General features: G+C 35.1%; 2 protein-coding genes across 2 annotated transcripts in view; both read left to right on the plus strand.

Annotated features, from left to right (window-relative positions):
• LOC148944975 (uncharacterized) overlaps positions 1–14,343 on the plus strand; it is a 336,360-nt gene that overhangs the window by 276,363 nt on the left and 45,654 nt on the right. The window lies entirely within an intron of this gene.
• LOC148944979 (uncharacterized) overlaps positions 2,102–14,343 on the plus strand; it is a 31,392-nt gene continuing 19,150 nt past the window's right edge. The window contains exon 1 of the mRNA XM_089099175.1: positions 2,102–2,220. Coding sequence (XP_088955301.1) covers positions 2,113–2,220 — 108 coding nt within the window. The 5' untranslated portion in view covers positions 2,102–2,112. The remainder of the gene's footprint in view (positions 2,221–14,343) is intronic.

Here is a 14,343-nt window from a genome sequence, read left to right on the forward strand (position 1 = left end):
TTTCCAATACCCGGTCAGAGTCTGGGTCTTTTCTATACCAGCATTCGGAACTATCGTGGTTTCGGTTACCGCAAACGTAGCATGTCTTTCTCTGGGGGAGGTGGAACCTATTTTTAGTCTTCATGGCAGCCAAAAAGACTCATCTGCCGGTTTTGTCACAATTTCAATTTTTTCATACTTGGTCGGAATTTTAAAAGCATCTTCTAGATTATTTATTTGATCCTCTTGTTCCATCAGTACCCTTTTAAAAGTTATGCGTGCACCTTCCCTAAAAGTGTTTAGTGCCAATGGTTGAACTGCCGGGTTTCTTAGCCCATCCCAATAGCCCATTGAATTCGCGTAAGACTTAGCGGCTCTTTCAACTCGTTTTAAGAACTGATATACTGTTTCATCCAGAAATTGTTTACATCCCACAAGATCTTGTGTAAGATTTGCCCAGGGCTACGTTGAGGAGCAAAAGCCTCCAACAGATTTTTCCGCAATGTATCAAGTGTTAAATTCACCTTATTTAAATCATGAAAAAAAGGAAAATTCCCCTTTCATTAACATCCCTGCTGTGGCAACAACTTGCTTTTCCGACCAAGTTAAGGTATCCTGAATTCTTTTTAGTTGGCTAATAAATTCATTAATCTGCGAGACTTCTGTTAATGGTGCTATTAAGGAAGCTAAATCTGTTGTTGCTCTGATTGAAAGGTTATCACTTGACGGTCGATTATTTGTTGGATGCGGTTGCTGTGAATTTTTACTTTGGGGGTTAGAATAAATTTGTAGATAATGGGCCATTGCCGCTGCTTCCCAGAGACTTATGTCAGAATAAAACTTACTGACTATTTCTACGTCATAATCATCGCTACTTGGATCAAAGGTAGGGGGTATTTCTATGTTTCGTAATTCTTGCTGTGCAAGGAAGGCTTTCGCTTTTACTTCATCAAAATTATCATTTTCAGGATTTATTTCTGGGATAATTATGATAAAAATAACAACTAAAAATTGATACAAGAAAATAGCTATGTTTATGTTTTTCTACTGCATGCAGATCCCTCCAAGGTTTCTTCTTTGACGACTGGAGATGACAAGAGATGTGCGTAAGTTGGTTGGCTTCGGTTGATGAAACTGCGGTGACTGTGACACATTGAGAAGTTCAGACAACCCTATATAAAAATATGTCTGGCCAGTATTTTGTTTACTTCTGGGGTCTGTTTGGATGAAATGGTATCGGTCTGGCTCTGCTATGGATGAAATGGGCTCGAAAAATTACACCACTTCTGACACCATTGTTGTAAGCTTTACTTTCGTTGTCTAATAGTGGGCGAGTCCATCCAATAGTGCTTACAACTAGTATACCATTCTGCAGAGCAATATATTCAAGTCCAATAGAGATTTCATATAAACAGTCTTTATTTATCTCAAAGCCATAGCTTGAACTACATACTTATAACGTACAATGCATAAGTTCGACTCTCTCTCCTAAGGGCTAAACACACCAATATATATCTGGTTCTATCCCGCTTGTTTTAATATATAATCGATAACACTTTAAAGAAAAGTATTTTGTTTACTTCTGGGGTCTGTTTGGATGAAATGGTATCGGTCTGGCTCTGCTATGGATGAAATGGGCTCGAAAAATTACACCACTTCTGACACCATTGTTGTAAGCTTTACTTTCGTTGTCTAATAGTGGGCGAGTCCATCCAATAGTGCTTACAACTAGTATACCATTCTGCAGAGCAATATATTCAAGTCCAATAGAGATTTCATATAAACAGTCTTTATTTATCTCAAAGCCATAGCTTGCACTACATACTTATAATGTACCATGCATAAGTTTGACTCTCTCCTAAGGGCTAAACACACCAAAATATATCTGGCTCTATCCCGCTTGTTTCAGTAGCTAATAGATAAAACTTTAAAGACATGTGAGAGGAGGTAATAGCTAATACCTGTTATAAATAAGTTCCTGGAAATTACCTTAATGTTCGGATAAAATACATTGAAATTATGTGTCAATACATGTTGACAGCTAGGTTAATCTGTTAACACAATTTAAATACGGAAGAGACTTTACACAAGTTTCACAGGACCTTGGGAAGGGATTTTATAAGCAAATTCTCGATGTGTTTTAGGGAGTCTATTTCTTGTCTTACATTAGTCAGGTTCTCGTCTTGTGTTCGTGTCAAAAATATTGTAGTTGTCTACCGTCATCCTAAAAAAAGTGAATCGGTAAGTCACACTTTGAGTTCACACTACGATGTAGAAAACTTGCTAGGCTAGCAGTGTTCAGGGGCGTCGATTCGGGGAGGGGGGGGGGCAGTTGCCTCTTCAAAAATTTGGAGGAAAAAATTATTATATAGCCTATGCTCCTTTACTATCTGAATATGGCACTCTTACCCCCCCCCCCCAATAAAAATGCTGGAGCTACTCTCCTGGCTGTGCGAATTATTGTTTAAAATTTGATTTTTTTTTTAGATTTCTCCGTTTTCAGCTCCTTGTTTAATTTTGACATCAGTAGATCAAACAGCTCGTGGTAATGAACTGTAAGTAAGGAGTGACCCCGCTCAATACTAACTGAAACTCTAAAAAACGGAATTTTAAATACCAATAGATACATCAAAAGGATCAGATTTTTATGCTGATTTCAGATATATTAGTTTCATCAAGCTTAGCCTTACCCATCAAAAGTTAATCGCCCGAGAATATTTGCCTTATTTTTGAAAAAAGGGGAGACACCCCCTAAAAGTCATAGAACTTTAATGAAAACCACACCATCAGATCACACCGTCAAAATAATATACGAATATTGAAGTTCATTACGCAAGTACATTCGTGAGTTATTTATATTTATTACTAATAAAAACGTTCGTAAATATAACTAAAAGTTCTAGTGCCCTTTTTAAGTAACCAAAAAATTGGAGGACAACTAGAGCCCTTCTCCACGCCTTTTTTCTCAAAATTGTCTGATCAAAATTTTGAGAAAGCCATTTAGCAAAGAAAAAACTAAAATTAATATACAAATTTCGTTTCAATTATTCATGTAGCCTACGGTGAGCAAGTGGAGGGTTTGAGGGGTGTCCCCTCCCCCTAACGTAGTCTAAAGTAGTATAATTTAGTTACTTAACGCAATTTTGCGCTAATTAAACTTGCTCTTAACGCAAGTTTATCGGATCAACCTATCTTGTCCCCACCCCCTAACAAAATCCAGGATCCACCCTTGCGGTGAGCCAAAATCAAAACCTGAATTAATTCAAAAAGGTTCAGAAATTAAGTAAAAAGAAGGTAAAATTCTACTTTAGTTACTTTTGGCTATCTTGGAAAGGAGTTGGGTTAGGAAAATGAAACTTTCAGGGATGGATATACATGCTAAGGTTTGTCCCGGGAAGGTACTTTGAAGTACCTACCTCCACTCATCCCCCCTCTATATAATGGTAAATTACTGCACATTACTAGTTGTTTTTAACTCATATTTCATCCTATATTACTATCATAAATATAAATCACTGCTTACCTTACACAACTTCTGCTTTTAACCTTGTTCATTAAAATATATTCCAAAATCCTATTTAAATCCTAAGCCATTTAATTTTCAACCCATGCTGACTTCCTTTATGGTATATGAAACCCGGTTAGTTGTGATGTCACACTTGCCTTATCAGACACCCTTAGCCTTAAGGGTAGCAGGCACATGCCAAACAACTCTGTTGATAAGACCATTTAAACTGTATTAATTAGGGAAAGGATTTCACAAGAGAGATCAGTAAAAATAACCTAATCCTTTTTAGAGGACAAATTATGTCATAGGAAGATGTTTCGGAAGCATTAATAGATAGAGTGCTAAAAACATCAGAATCGACTTCAGAGGACACGTTATATCACGGGAGGAGGTTTTTAAAATCCCCCTTCCCCCCAAACTCAAAATTTCCAAAATTTTACTTTAGAAGCTTTTAAATATTTCTAAAGCACTAATAGATAGAGAGCTAAAATTTTCAGAATTGACTTCAGAGGACATGTTATATCACGGGAAGTGGTTTTGAAAATCACCCTTCCACCATAACAAAAAATTTGCCAAAATTATGATTTATTAGCTTTTTAAATAATTATAAATCTCTAATAGATAGAGTGCTAAAAACATCAGAATCGACTTCAGAGGACACGTTATATCACGGGAAGAGGTTTTGAAAATCCCCCTTCCCCCCAATCTCAAAATTTTATAAAATTCTGCTTTAGGAGCTTTTTAAATATTTCTAAAGCTCTAAGACATTGAGTGCTAAAACCAACAGAATCGACTTCAGAGGACACGTTATATCACGGGAAGAGGTTTTTAAAATCCCTCTTCCCCACACACTCAAAAATGAAACAAATTCTACTTTAGTAGCATTTGTAAATATTTTTAAAGCACTCCGATATCGAGCAATCAACCTTTCAGTATCGACGGCATAGGACCAAGTATTTTATTTTTCGTTTTGGTTGGAATCCCCCTTCCCCCCTCAAACAAAATTTTCCAAAATTCTAATTTTTTAGATTTAACACTATTTATTAATAATTAATATATAGATTGCTAAAACATCAGAATATACTTCAGAGGACCGCTTGGATAATGGTACGAGGTTTTGAAAATCCCCCTTCCACCCTAACTCAAAAATTTCCAAAATTTTACTTTAGAAGCTTTTTTAAATATTTCAATTTTGGAAAATTTTGAGTGTGGGTTGACGGGGGAGTAAAAAAAACTCTTGCTGGGCCATATAGTGTCCTCTGAAGTTAAGTATTATTTTTATATAACTCTCGGGCTGATTTCGTTTTAAATATTTAAATATAAAATCAATAGGACATATAGAATATATTGAGATTGGGGGAAGGGGATTTTAAAAACCTCTTCCCGTGATATAACGTGTCCTCTGATGTCGACTCTGATGATTTTTGCACTCTATGTCTTAGCACTTTAGAAATATTTAAAAAGCTTCTAAAGTAGAATTTTGGAAAATTTTGAGTTTGGGGGGACAGGGGATTTAAAAAATATCTTCCCATTTCATAATTTATCCTCTGAAGTCGATTCCGATATTTGTAGCGCTCTATGTCTTAGCGTTTTAGAAAAATTGAAAAAAGCTTTGAAAGTAAAATTTTTTAAAATTTGAGTTGGGAGGAAGGGGGATTCAAAAAAAATCATAACCCACAATAATTTGTAATCAGAAGTAGAATCCAATATTTGTAGCGCTCTATGTCTTAGCGCTTTAGAAATATTTAAAAAACCTTCTAAAGTAGAATTTTGGAAAATTTTGAGTTTAGGGGGAAGGAGGATTTTCAAAACCTCTTTCCGTAGAGTGCTTTGAAAATCCTCCTTGAAGGAGGATTTTCAAAACCTCATCCCGTAGCACTCTATGTTTTAGTGCTTTAGAAATATTTAAAAAGCTCCTAAATTAGAATTTTAGAAAATTTTTAGTTTTGGAGGAAGGGGGGTTTTAAAAACCTCGTCCCGTGATATAACATGTCCTCTGAATTCGATTCTGATGTTTTTAGCACTGTATCTATTAGTGCATTAGAAATATTCAAAAAGATTATAAAATAAAATTTTGGGCAATTTTGAGTTAGTGGGTAAGGGGGATTTTAAAAAACTCTTCCCGTGATATAATGTGTCCTCTGAAGTCTATTCTGAACCTTGTAGCTCTCTATATATTAGTGATTTATATATATTTAAAAGATTATAAATTAAAATTTTGGAAATTTTGAGTTTGGGGGGAAGGGGGATTTTAAAAACCTCTTCCCGTTATATAATGTGTCCTCTGAAGTCGATTCTGATGTTTTTAGCACTCCATCTATTAATGCTTCCTAAACATCTTCCTATGACATAATTTGTCCTCTAAAAAGGATTAGGTTATTTTTACTGATCTCTCTTGTGAAATCCTTTCCCTAATTAATACAGTTTAAATGGATTTATCAACAGAGTTGTTTGGCATGTGCCTGCTACCCTTAAGGGTAAGGGTGTCTGATAAGGCAAGTGTGACATCACAACTAACTGGGTTTCATATACCATAAAGAAAGTCCGCATGGGGTGAAAATTAAATGGATAAGGATTTACATAGGAGTGTGGACTATATTTTAATGAACAAGGTTAAAAGCAGAAGTTGTGTAAGGTAAGCAGTGATTTATATTTATGATAGTAATATAGGATGAAATATGAGTTGAAACAACTAGTAATGTGCAGTAATTTACCATTATATAGAGGGGGGGGGATGAGTGGAGGTAGGTACTTCAAAGTACCTTCCCGGGACAAACCTTAGCATGTACATCCATCCCTGAAAGTTTCATTTTCCTAACCCAACTCCTTTCCAAGATAGCCAAAAGTAACTAAAGTAGAATTTTACCAAAACAAGTTTTTGTAACTGAAAGTAAGGAGCGACATTAAAACGAAAAGAAATTATTCCGTATATGAAAGGGGCTGTCCCCCTCCTCAATGTCATTCTTTTATGCTAAAATTTCACTCTTTCTAACAACTCTTTACAACAATAAAAAAAGTTAGCGTAAACAGCGAGGCGTTGAGGAGGGGACAGCTCCTTTCATAGACTATACGGAATAATTTCTTTTCATTTTAAGCTCTAATGTCACTCCTTACTTTCAGTAAAAAAAACTTGTTTTTTTTATTTAATAAATCAAAGGATTACCTTATTAGGCTGAATTAAAATATATAAAATTCATCAAATTTAGTACTACTGATCAAAGTTACGAGCCTTAGAACATTTGCCTTGTCTTCGTAAAAGGAAGAAAACATCCCCTAAAAATTAAGTAATCTTAACAAAACTCACACCATCAGATTCAGCGTATCAGAGAACCTTACTGTAGATACTTCAAGTTCCTATCATAGATGCGTGTTTATTTTTTATTCCAGGGGTGATTGCATTGACCCATAGGCCTATTCAAGAATAAAGATAAATAAAATAGGCTATTCCTTTGTTTCTATATTTTTTTTTCATCAAAAATTGTCAATAAAAGTACTTTTGTGTAACCGTATGAGGCTAGTCTGCTAACAATTCAAAACAGATTGAAATCTGATTAGCAGAATATTTATATAGGCTATCTTTTCTGGAGCGGATTACAATCTTTGTTTACCAGGTCTCTGACAGCTAATTATTGGAAGGGAGCTTCCTGCTTCCAATTTACAAATGTGGATTATCTTGATTTTGATAAAATAGAAATAGAAATTTGACTTTTTTTTCAAACTGTCTAATAGAAAACTCCCGTATTTAAAAATGTGGAATTTTATATTTTTTGCCATAAGAAAGATCTGTTGTTTATTTGTTTTTTTTTTGTTTTTTTTCCAGGGATGATCGGAATGATCGGAATGATCAGGAAAATGATTAAAAATTGAAGTCTTTTTCAAATGAAAATAGTCTATGCTACTAGACAGGCTGAATCATCTGTGAGAAATTTTACGGGGAGAGGGGGGATTTTATGTTGAAGGAAGTAAAGCGCTAGTTTTCTGTAATCCGACAAACAGGGGAATATCACCAGTTCATTTATTTGTACTAGTTTTATTTATATATGTTAAATAGGCTGGGAAGTAGTCATTTTTGTTCGTTTTAAGTTTCAACTTGGCTCTTTACTTCCCTCAGAAACCTTTGTTTTTTAAAATTATTAATGAAAAATAACATATATATGATACGAAAAATGTGGTTGAATACGACTATTTAAGTACGCATGTCTCTTAGGGTAAAATTTCTTAGGTTTAAATGTAGAACAAAATGACAAATATGATTTTACTCCCAAATAATGGTAAATTTGATTTATTTTATTTATATATATATATATATATATATATATATATATATATATATATATATATATATATATATATATATATATATATATATATATATATATATATATATATATAGCATATATTTACAAAAATGATGTCTGAAATCTGACACTGTCCAATTACTGAAGTATTACCCTAGGCACAAGATTACCAAATGGATAAAAAAAGCCAGTATTTAAACAGATGAAACTCTATATGAAGGGGATTACCTTTTTCAAGCCCAGGAAAATCAGAATAGTTAAACTTTTCATTAAAAGCTCAGTGATGCTTAAAAGGAAATGTTCAACGGGCCTTGTACAGGGCAATTTAAATCACCAATTTTACCCTGTATTTACTAGGGAGTACCTTATTTTACCTTATACTACCAATTTTAAATTTTCCTACATGTTTCTATCTACCTATTACTATTTTTAATTTAGCTATTTCCTTTGTTTCTATCTTCATCATTTATTTAATAGGTTTATTAATTCCATTTATTTATAATATATTTATCTAAATATTTCATTTAATAAGTAAGTAGTTATATGGACTTTCGTGTAACGACAAACCCTCCTAAGTTTTCTCGAGGGCGAAAGTTTTTGTTTTTTTCCTGTGAAATTTCTGTTCTCGCCGCTACTGATAAGCCTATAGGTGATGATTCATTCACTTCACAATCATGCACTTAAAAAAAAGTGTAAATGTATGAACATAAGTGACATGATATGCTCTTATGTTTAGTTTTTGTTGTTCCAGAAACAAAGAGGAAACATCTTCAATTTTCATAATCAAACAGTTCCTGGTAACGAACTATAAGTAAGGAGCGACCCGGCTCAATAGTAACCGAAACTCTAAAAACAGGATTTTGATACCAATAGATACATCAAAAGAATCAAATTTTAATGCTGATTTCAAATATATAAGTTTTATCAAGTTTAGTCCTACCCATCAAAAGTAACTCGCCTGAGAAAATTTGGGTGATTTTCGAAAAAAGGGGGAAAGACCCCCAAAAAACTATAGAGCCTTAATGAAAATCACACCATCAGATTCAGTGTATCCGCGAGTCCTATTGCCGAGTTTTCAAGCTCCCATCTGCAATAATGAGAAATTTTGTATTTTTTGCCAGAAGAAACATCACGGATGCGTGTTTTTTTTTTCCCCCAGGGGTGATCGTATCGACCCAGTTGTCCTAGAATATCGTGGCAGGGCTCATTGGAGCGGAAATTAAAAGTTCTAGAGCTATTTTTAAGAGACCAAAAAAATGGAGGGCACCTATGCCCCCTCCCATGCTCGATTTTTCCCAAAGTCACCCGATCAAAATTTTGAGATACCCGTTTCGTTCAGCATGGTAGAAAATATGATAACTTTGTTTTTTAGGATGACTTTATCCCCCACAGTCCCGGGGGAGAGGGCTGAAAGTTATGAACTTTACCCAATGTTAACATATAGTATTGGTTATTGGGAAGTATACAGACGTTTTCAGGGGGACTTTTTCGGGGAGTGGGAGGGGGGGTGGGGCGGGGGTTATGTGGGAGGATCTTTAAATGGAGGAAGTTTTCTTGAGGGAAGGGAGATTGCTATGAAGGGGGTACCAGATTTTCCAGCATTATTTAAAAAAAGATCACAAATTAATTAAAAAAAAACAATTTTTTCAACTGAAATTAAGGAGCAACATCAAAACTTAAAACGAACAGAAAATATTACGTATATGATTGGGTTCCCCCTAGTCAATACCTTCGCTCTTTAAGCCAAAGATTTTTAGTACTTTCATAAGAGCTATTTATTCTAATTAACGGCCTTTGTGATTAAGGGGTCATTTTTAAAGAATTGGAACACAATTCAAACTTTAGCATAAAGAGCGAAGTATTGACTAGGGGTTGAGCCCCCTAATATACGTATTAAAAATATATGAATATAGAAATTCATTACGTAAGTTAATTCGTAAGCTACGTATATTTATTACTAATAAAAACGTTCGTAAATAAAATTAAACAACGTTCGAGAAAGCCATTTAACCAAATAAAAATAAAATCAATATGCAAATTTGATGTTGATTATTCATGTACGGTGAGCCAAAATCAAAACCTGCATTTACTCAAAAACGTTCAAATATTTAAGTTTAAAAAACCAAGTTTTTTTTAACTGAAAGTAAGGAACGACGTTAAAACTTAAAATGAACAGAAATTATTCCATATATGAAAGGGGTTGTCCTCTCCTCAATTCCTCGCTCTTTACGCTACAGTTTGTCTTTCCCACAACTCTATTTTTTTTAAACAATAAAACACTTTAGCGTAAAGAACGAGGCGTTGAGGAGGGGACAGCCCCTTTCATATATGGAATAATTTCTGTTCGTTTTAAGTTTTACCGTCGCTCCTTACTTCAAGTTAAAAAAAAATTATTTTTTTTTTTTAATTGTAATAAGCAGCCATTATTGTGTGAACATAACTGATATCATATGTTCTTATGTTTAGTTTTTGTTGTTCCAAAAACAAATAGGACACATCTTCAATTTTCATAATTCTCTAAAACAGCCATAATTGTTTGAACATAAATGACATGATATGCTCTTATGTTTTGTTTTGGTTGTTAAAAAAATAAAAATTACACCTCTTCAATTTTCATAATTGTATAAAACAGCCATAATTGTTTGAACATAAATGACAAGATATGCTCTTATGTTTTGTTTTTGTTGTTACAAAAACAAAAAGGACACATCTTCAATTTTCATAATCAAAGGCAGATCAATAGCGCTGCCCAAGTAAAGAATGGTGTGGGCACAATGTATTATTTTTTTTTCTTGGTCTTAGACCAGGGCACTTCGTATCGAAGGAGTTGTCGTAAATACAAACTATGTTTTAACGTAAATACAAACTATGTTTTTGAGGAGGACACTCCCCCTCAGCCCTCAGGGCAAGGGTTGTAAGTTATGCCCAGGGGGAATCTAAGGTTTTTATAGAAAGCGTTGTCCTAGAAACTTCAAAAAAGGCTTTTTTGATTGGAAATTCAAAGGGTTAGTGCCATTTTAATAGTCGAAAGTGATTAGAGGGCAACTAATCCCCCCACCCACGCCCACCTTTTCCCCAAACGCATACAATCAAAATTTTGAGATATTTATTTTGTTCAACCTAGTTGAAAGTTCTGGAAATTAGGTCTTTGAGGATGACGACCCCCTCCCCCCACGGCCCTCAAGGCAAGGGTTGTAAGTTATGCCTTGGAGGCATATAAGGTTTTTTCTTATAGAAAGCGTTGTCGTAGAAACTTCCAAAAGGGCTTATTTGATTGGAAATTGAAATGGCTAGTGCCCTTTTTAATAGTCGAAAGTGATTGAAAGAAAACTAACACCCCTTCCACGCCCACCATTTACCCAAACACATCTAATCAGAATTTTGAGATAGTCGTTTTGTTCAGCGTAATTGATTTCTAGATAGAAATTATGTTTTTGAGGAGGACACTCCCCCACAGCCCTCAGGGCAAGGGTTGTAAGTTATGACCAGGGGGCATATAAGGTTTATATAGAAAGCGTTGTCGTAGAAACTTCAAAAAAAGGCTCGTTCGATTAAAAATTCAAAGGGTTAGTGCACTTTTTAATAGTCAAAAGTGATTGGAGGGCACCTAACCCCCCTCTCACGCCCACCTTTTCTCCAAACACATACAATAAAAATTTTGAGATCGCCATTTTGTTCAACCTAGTTGAAACTTTTGGAAATTAGGTCTTTGAAGATGACACCCCCCCCCCCCCCCCCACCACACAGCCCTCAAGCTAAGGTTTGTAACATACGTGACATGATATGCTCTTACGTTTCGTTTTTGTTGTTCTAAAAACAAAAATGACATATATTCAATTTTCATAATTGTATAACCCTTTCCGGCACGAATTATGAAATCGTCAGAAAATTCCACTTTTTTTTTAACAAATATTGAACTAAAAAAAAATATTAATCCAGCTATGAAATGAAATATAAGATGGTTTCTGGTAGTGACCACTTTGAAATATGAGCAGAAAAGACCTTACTTCTAGTGAAAAGAAATAAAGCAGTTCTTCGTGTAGTTCATGCACACTTGAACTTTGCCAACCGAACACAGCCATTTTGTGCGATGGGGCTCAATCTTTGCACAATCTTTACTTCTGGAACGTAAGGCTTGAATTTGGGGATAACTTCTGATATTGTGGATGGCTAACCTCTCTCACCCTTGCACGAATAACTTCAAATGAAACCAGTGACAATACGACATTTAAGTTAGCATCTGTTAGCATCATCTTGTTAGCGTCATCTTGTTAGCATCTGGTATAGTGGACAACTTTACAAGACAAAGGAAATGACCATTGTAATGTTGATGAAGTACCACAATAGGCGGTACAATCACTTTCTTTTTTTCCTGTCTATCGCATAGAGAGACTTGAACATATCAGCTTTATTCATGCAGCCCATGAACTTGTTATACTCGGCGACCAAGTTTGGGCATGTAACTTGGGTAACAGATCCATCTTTGTCCTATCCACTGATCTGTGTCACTTCTCCTCCCTTACAAATCGTTGAATGAAGTTGTATACATCGTTTGTCCTTCCACCGTAAACAGTGAATTCCATCTGACCTTGCAGCATAGTCTGAATCACTTTGTCTCAGCTCTTTTTCGGCTTTGAGTTTGGGTAGACCTTTACGGTTTGCACAAACTATACCACAGCAGTAGAGCTCGTTGTTCTTCATTTTTTCCATGAGGTTTACTAAACTGATAAAATCTTCAAAATAAATGTGATATTTATTGCCTTCTAATCCCGTAGTAAGATCTATAACTATTCTTTCTCCAAGTCCAAACTCGGTAGTGTCAGCTGGACTCTGTGAAGAGCTCAACATCTCTGACTTCAAATGTCTTACTCCACTTCTTCACTATGACTCGAAGGGGAAGATATTATTTGTCGTTACTTGATTCTGGCTTGTCTTTTGCTTCTGTTACTCTGTCCACTTGATTAGTGGTTTCGTCGTCACTTGATGATAGCTCTCCAGCCAGTAAGTTGCTCAGTGATTCAGCATTTTCAACTGGAAGGTCCGGCAGCCAATCATCAGCATCATCCTCTGATAACATGTCAAGTTCAGATTTTGGATCTGAAGGTATGTCATTAAATAACTTTGAGATTGCGCTCTAGCCGCAAAGGACGGCCTGCCATAACGATTTAGCTGAAAAAGAGCAAATTTGATTTGATATTTTAGATGCTAGACCCAGTCTTTTGGAAATTGCTGGAGTTTCATTTTTTTTTTTTTGATCTGGCGAAGTGGTTTCAAGCTCAAACCACTCCAAAAAAAACAAGAAACAACTTTTTAGCATATGTTGTAAGGTGGTCATCGGGGATGGCAAGCCTCTCATGTCAATATTTTTTAATTGTCCTTATATCTGAAACCGTGATACTACTAACTCGTGCTCTACTACGCAAAGAACAAGTTGTAAGGAAAACAATATTAAAGATATAACAATTACCAAGTATTTTGAAATTTCTAACTTTTTCTTAAAAAATAGCACGTGGTCTCATCGAAATACTGAGCTATACCTCACTAGGGGTAGATTATGCGGCCCATAAAATTTCGCCCGTCAGATAGCGCTGCTAGGTATATGCTAGACCAATGGCTTCTTATTTTAACCACCTACTCCATGAATGTATGAAAATAGCTGACATGATATGCTCTTATGTTTTGTTTTGTCGTTCCAAAAACAAAAAGGACGCATCTTCAATTTTTTTAATTGTATAAAGCAGAACTAATTGTATTAAAATAAGTGACATGATAGGCTCTTATGTTTAGTTTTTGTTGTCCCAAGAACAAAGAGGACACATCTTCAATTTTTATAATTGTATAAAGCAGCCATTATCTTATGAGCATAAGTCATACGATATGCTCTTATGTTTAGTTTTTGTTGTTCCAAAAACAAAAAGGGCGCATCTTCAATTTTCATAATTGTATAAAGCCGCCATAATTGTATGAACATAAGTGATATGATATGCTCTTATGTTTTGTTTTTGTTGTTCCAAGAACAAAAAGGACACATAAATTTTCATAATCATAGGCAGTGCAATAGCGCTGCCTAAGTAAAGAACGATGTGGGCACAATGTATTATTAATTTATTGTCTTGGTCTTAGACCAGGGCACTTTGTATCGAAGGAATTGTCGTGAAAACTTCGAAAAGGGCTCATTAGATTGGAAATTGGAGTGGGGTTTGCCCCTTTTAATAGTCGAAAGTGACTGGAAAGCAACCAACACCTCTTCTACGCCAGTCATTTCCACAAACACTTCCATTCAAAATTTCGAGATATTCATTTTTTCAGCGTAGTTGATTTCCAAATAGAAATTATATTTTTGAGGAGGACACTCCCCCACAGCCCTCAGGGCAAGGGTTGTAAGTTATGCCCAGGGAGCATATATAATGTTTTTATTGAAGGCGTTGTCGTAATAACTTCAAAAAAGGCTCATTCGATTGGAAATTCCAAGGTTTAGTGCCCTTTTTAATAGTCGAAAGTGATTGGAGGGCAACTAACCCCCCTCTCACGCCCACATTATTCCCAGACACATACAAT

Source organism: Artemia sp. Qi Xiang Cuo, chromosome 13 (assembly GCF_049724085.1).
Source record: "Artemia sp. Qi Xiang Cuo chromosome 13, ASM4972408v1, whole genome shotgun sequence".
Lineage (NCBI taxonomy): Eukaryota > Metazoa > Arthropoda > Branchiopoda > Anostraca > Artemiidae > Artemia > Artemia sp. Qi Xiang Cuo.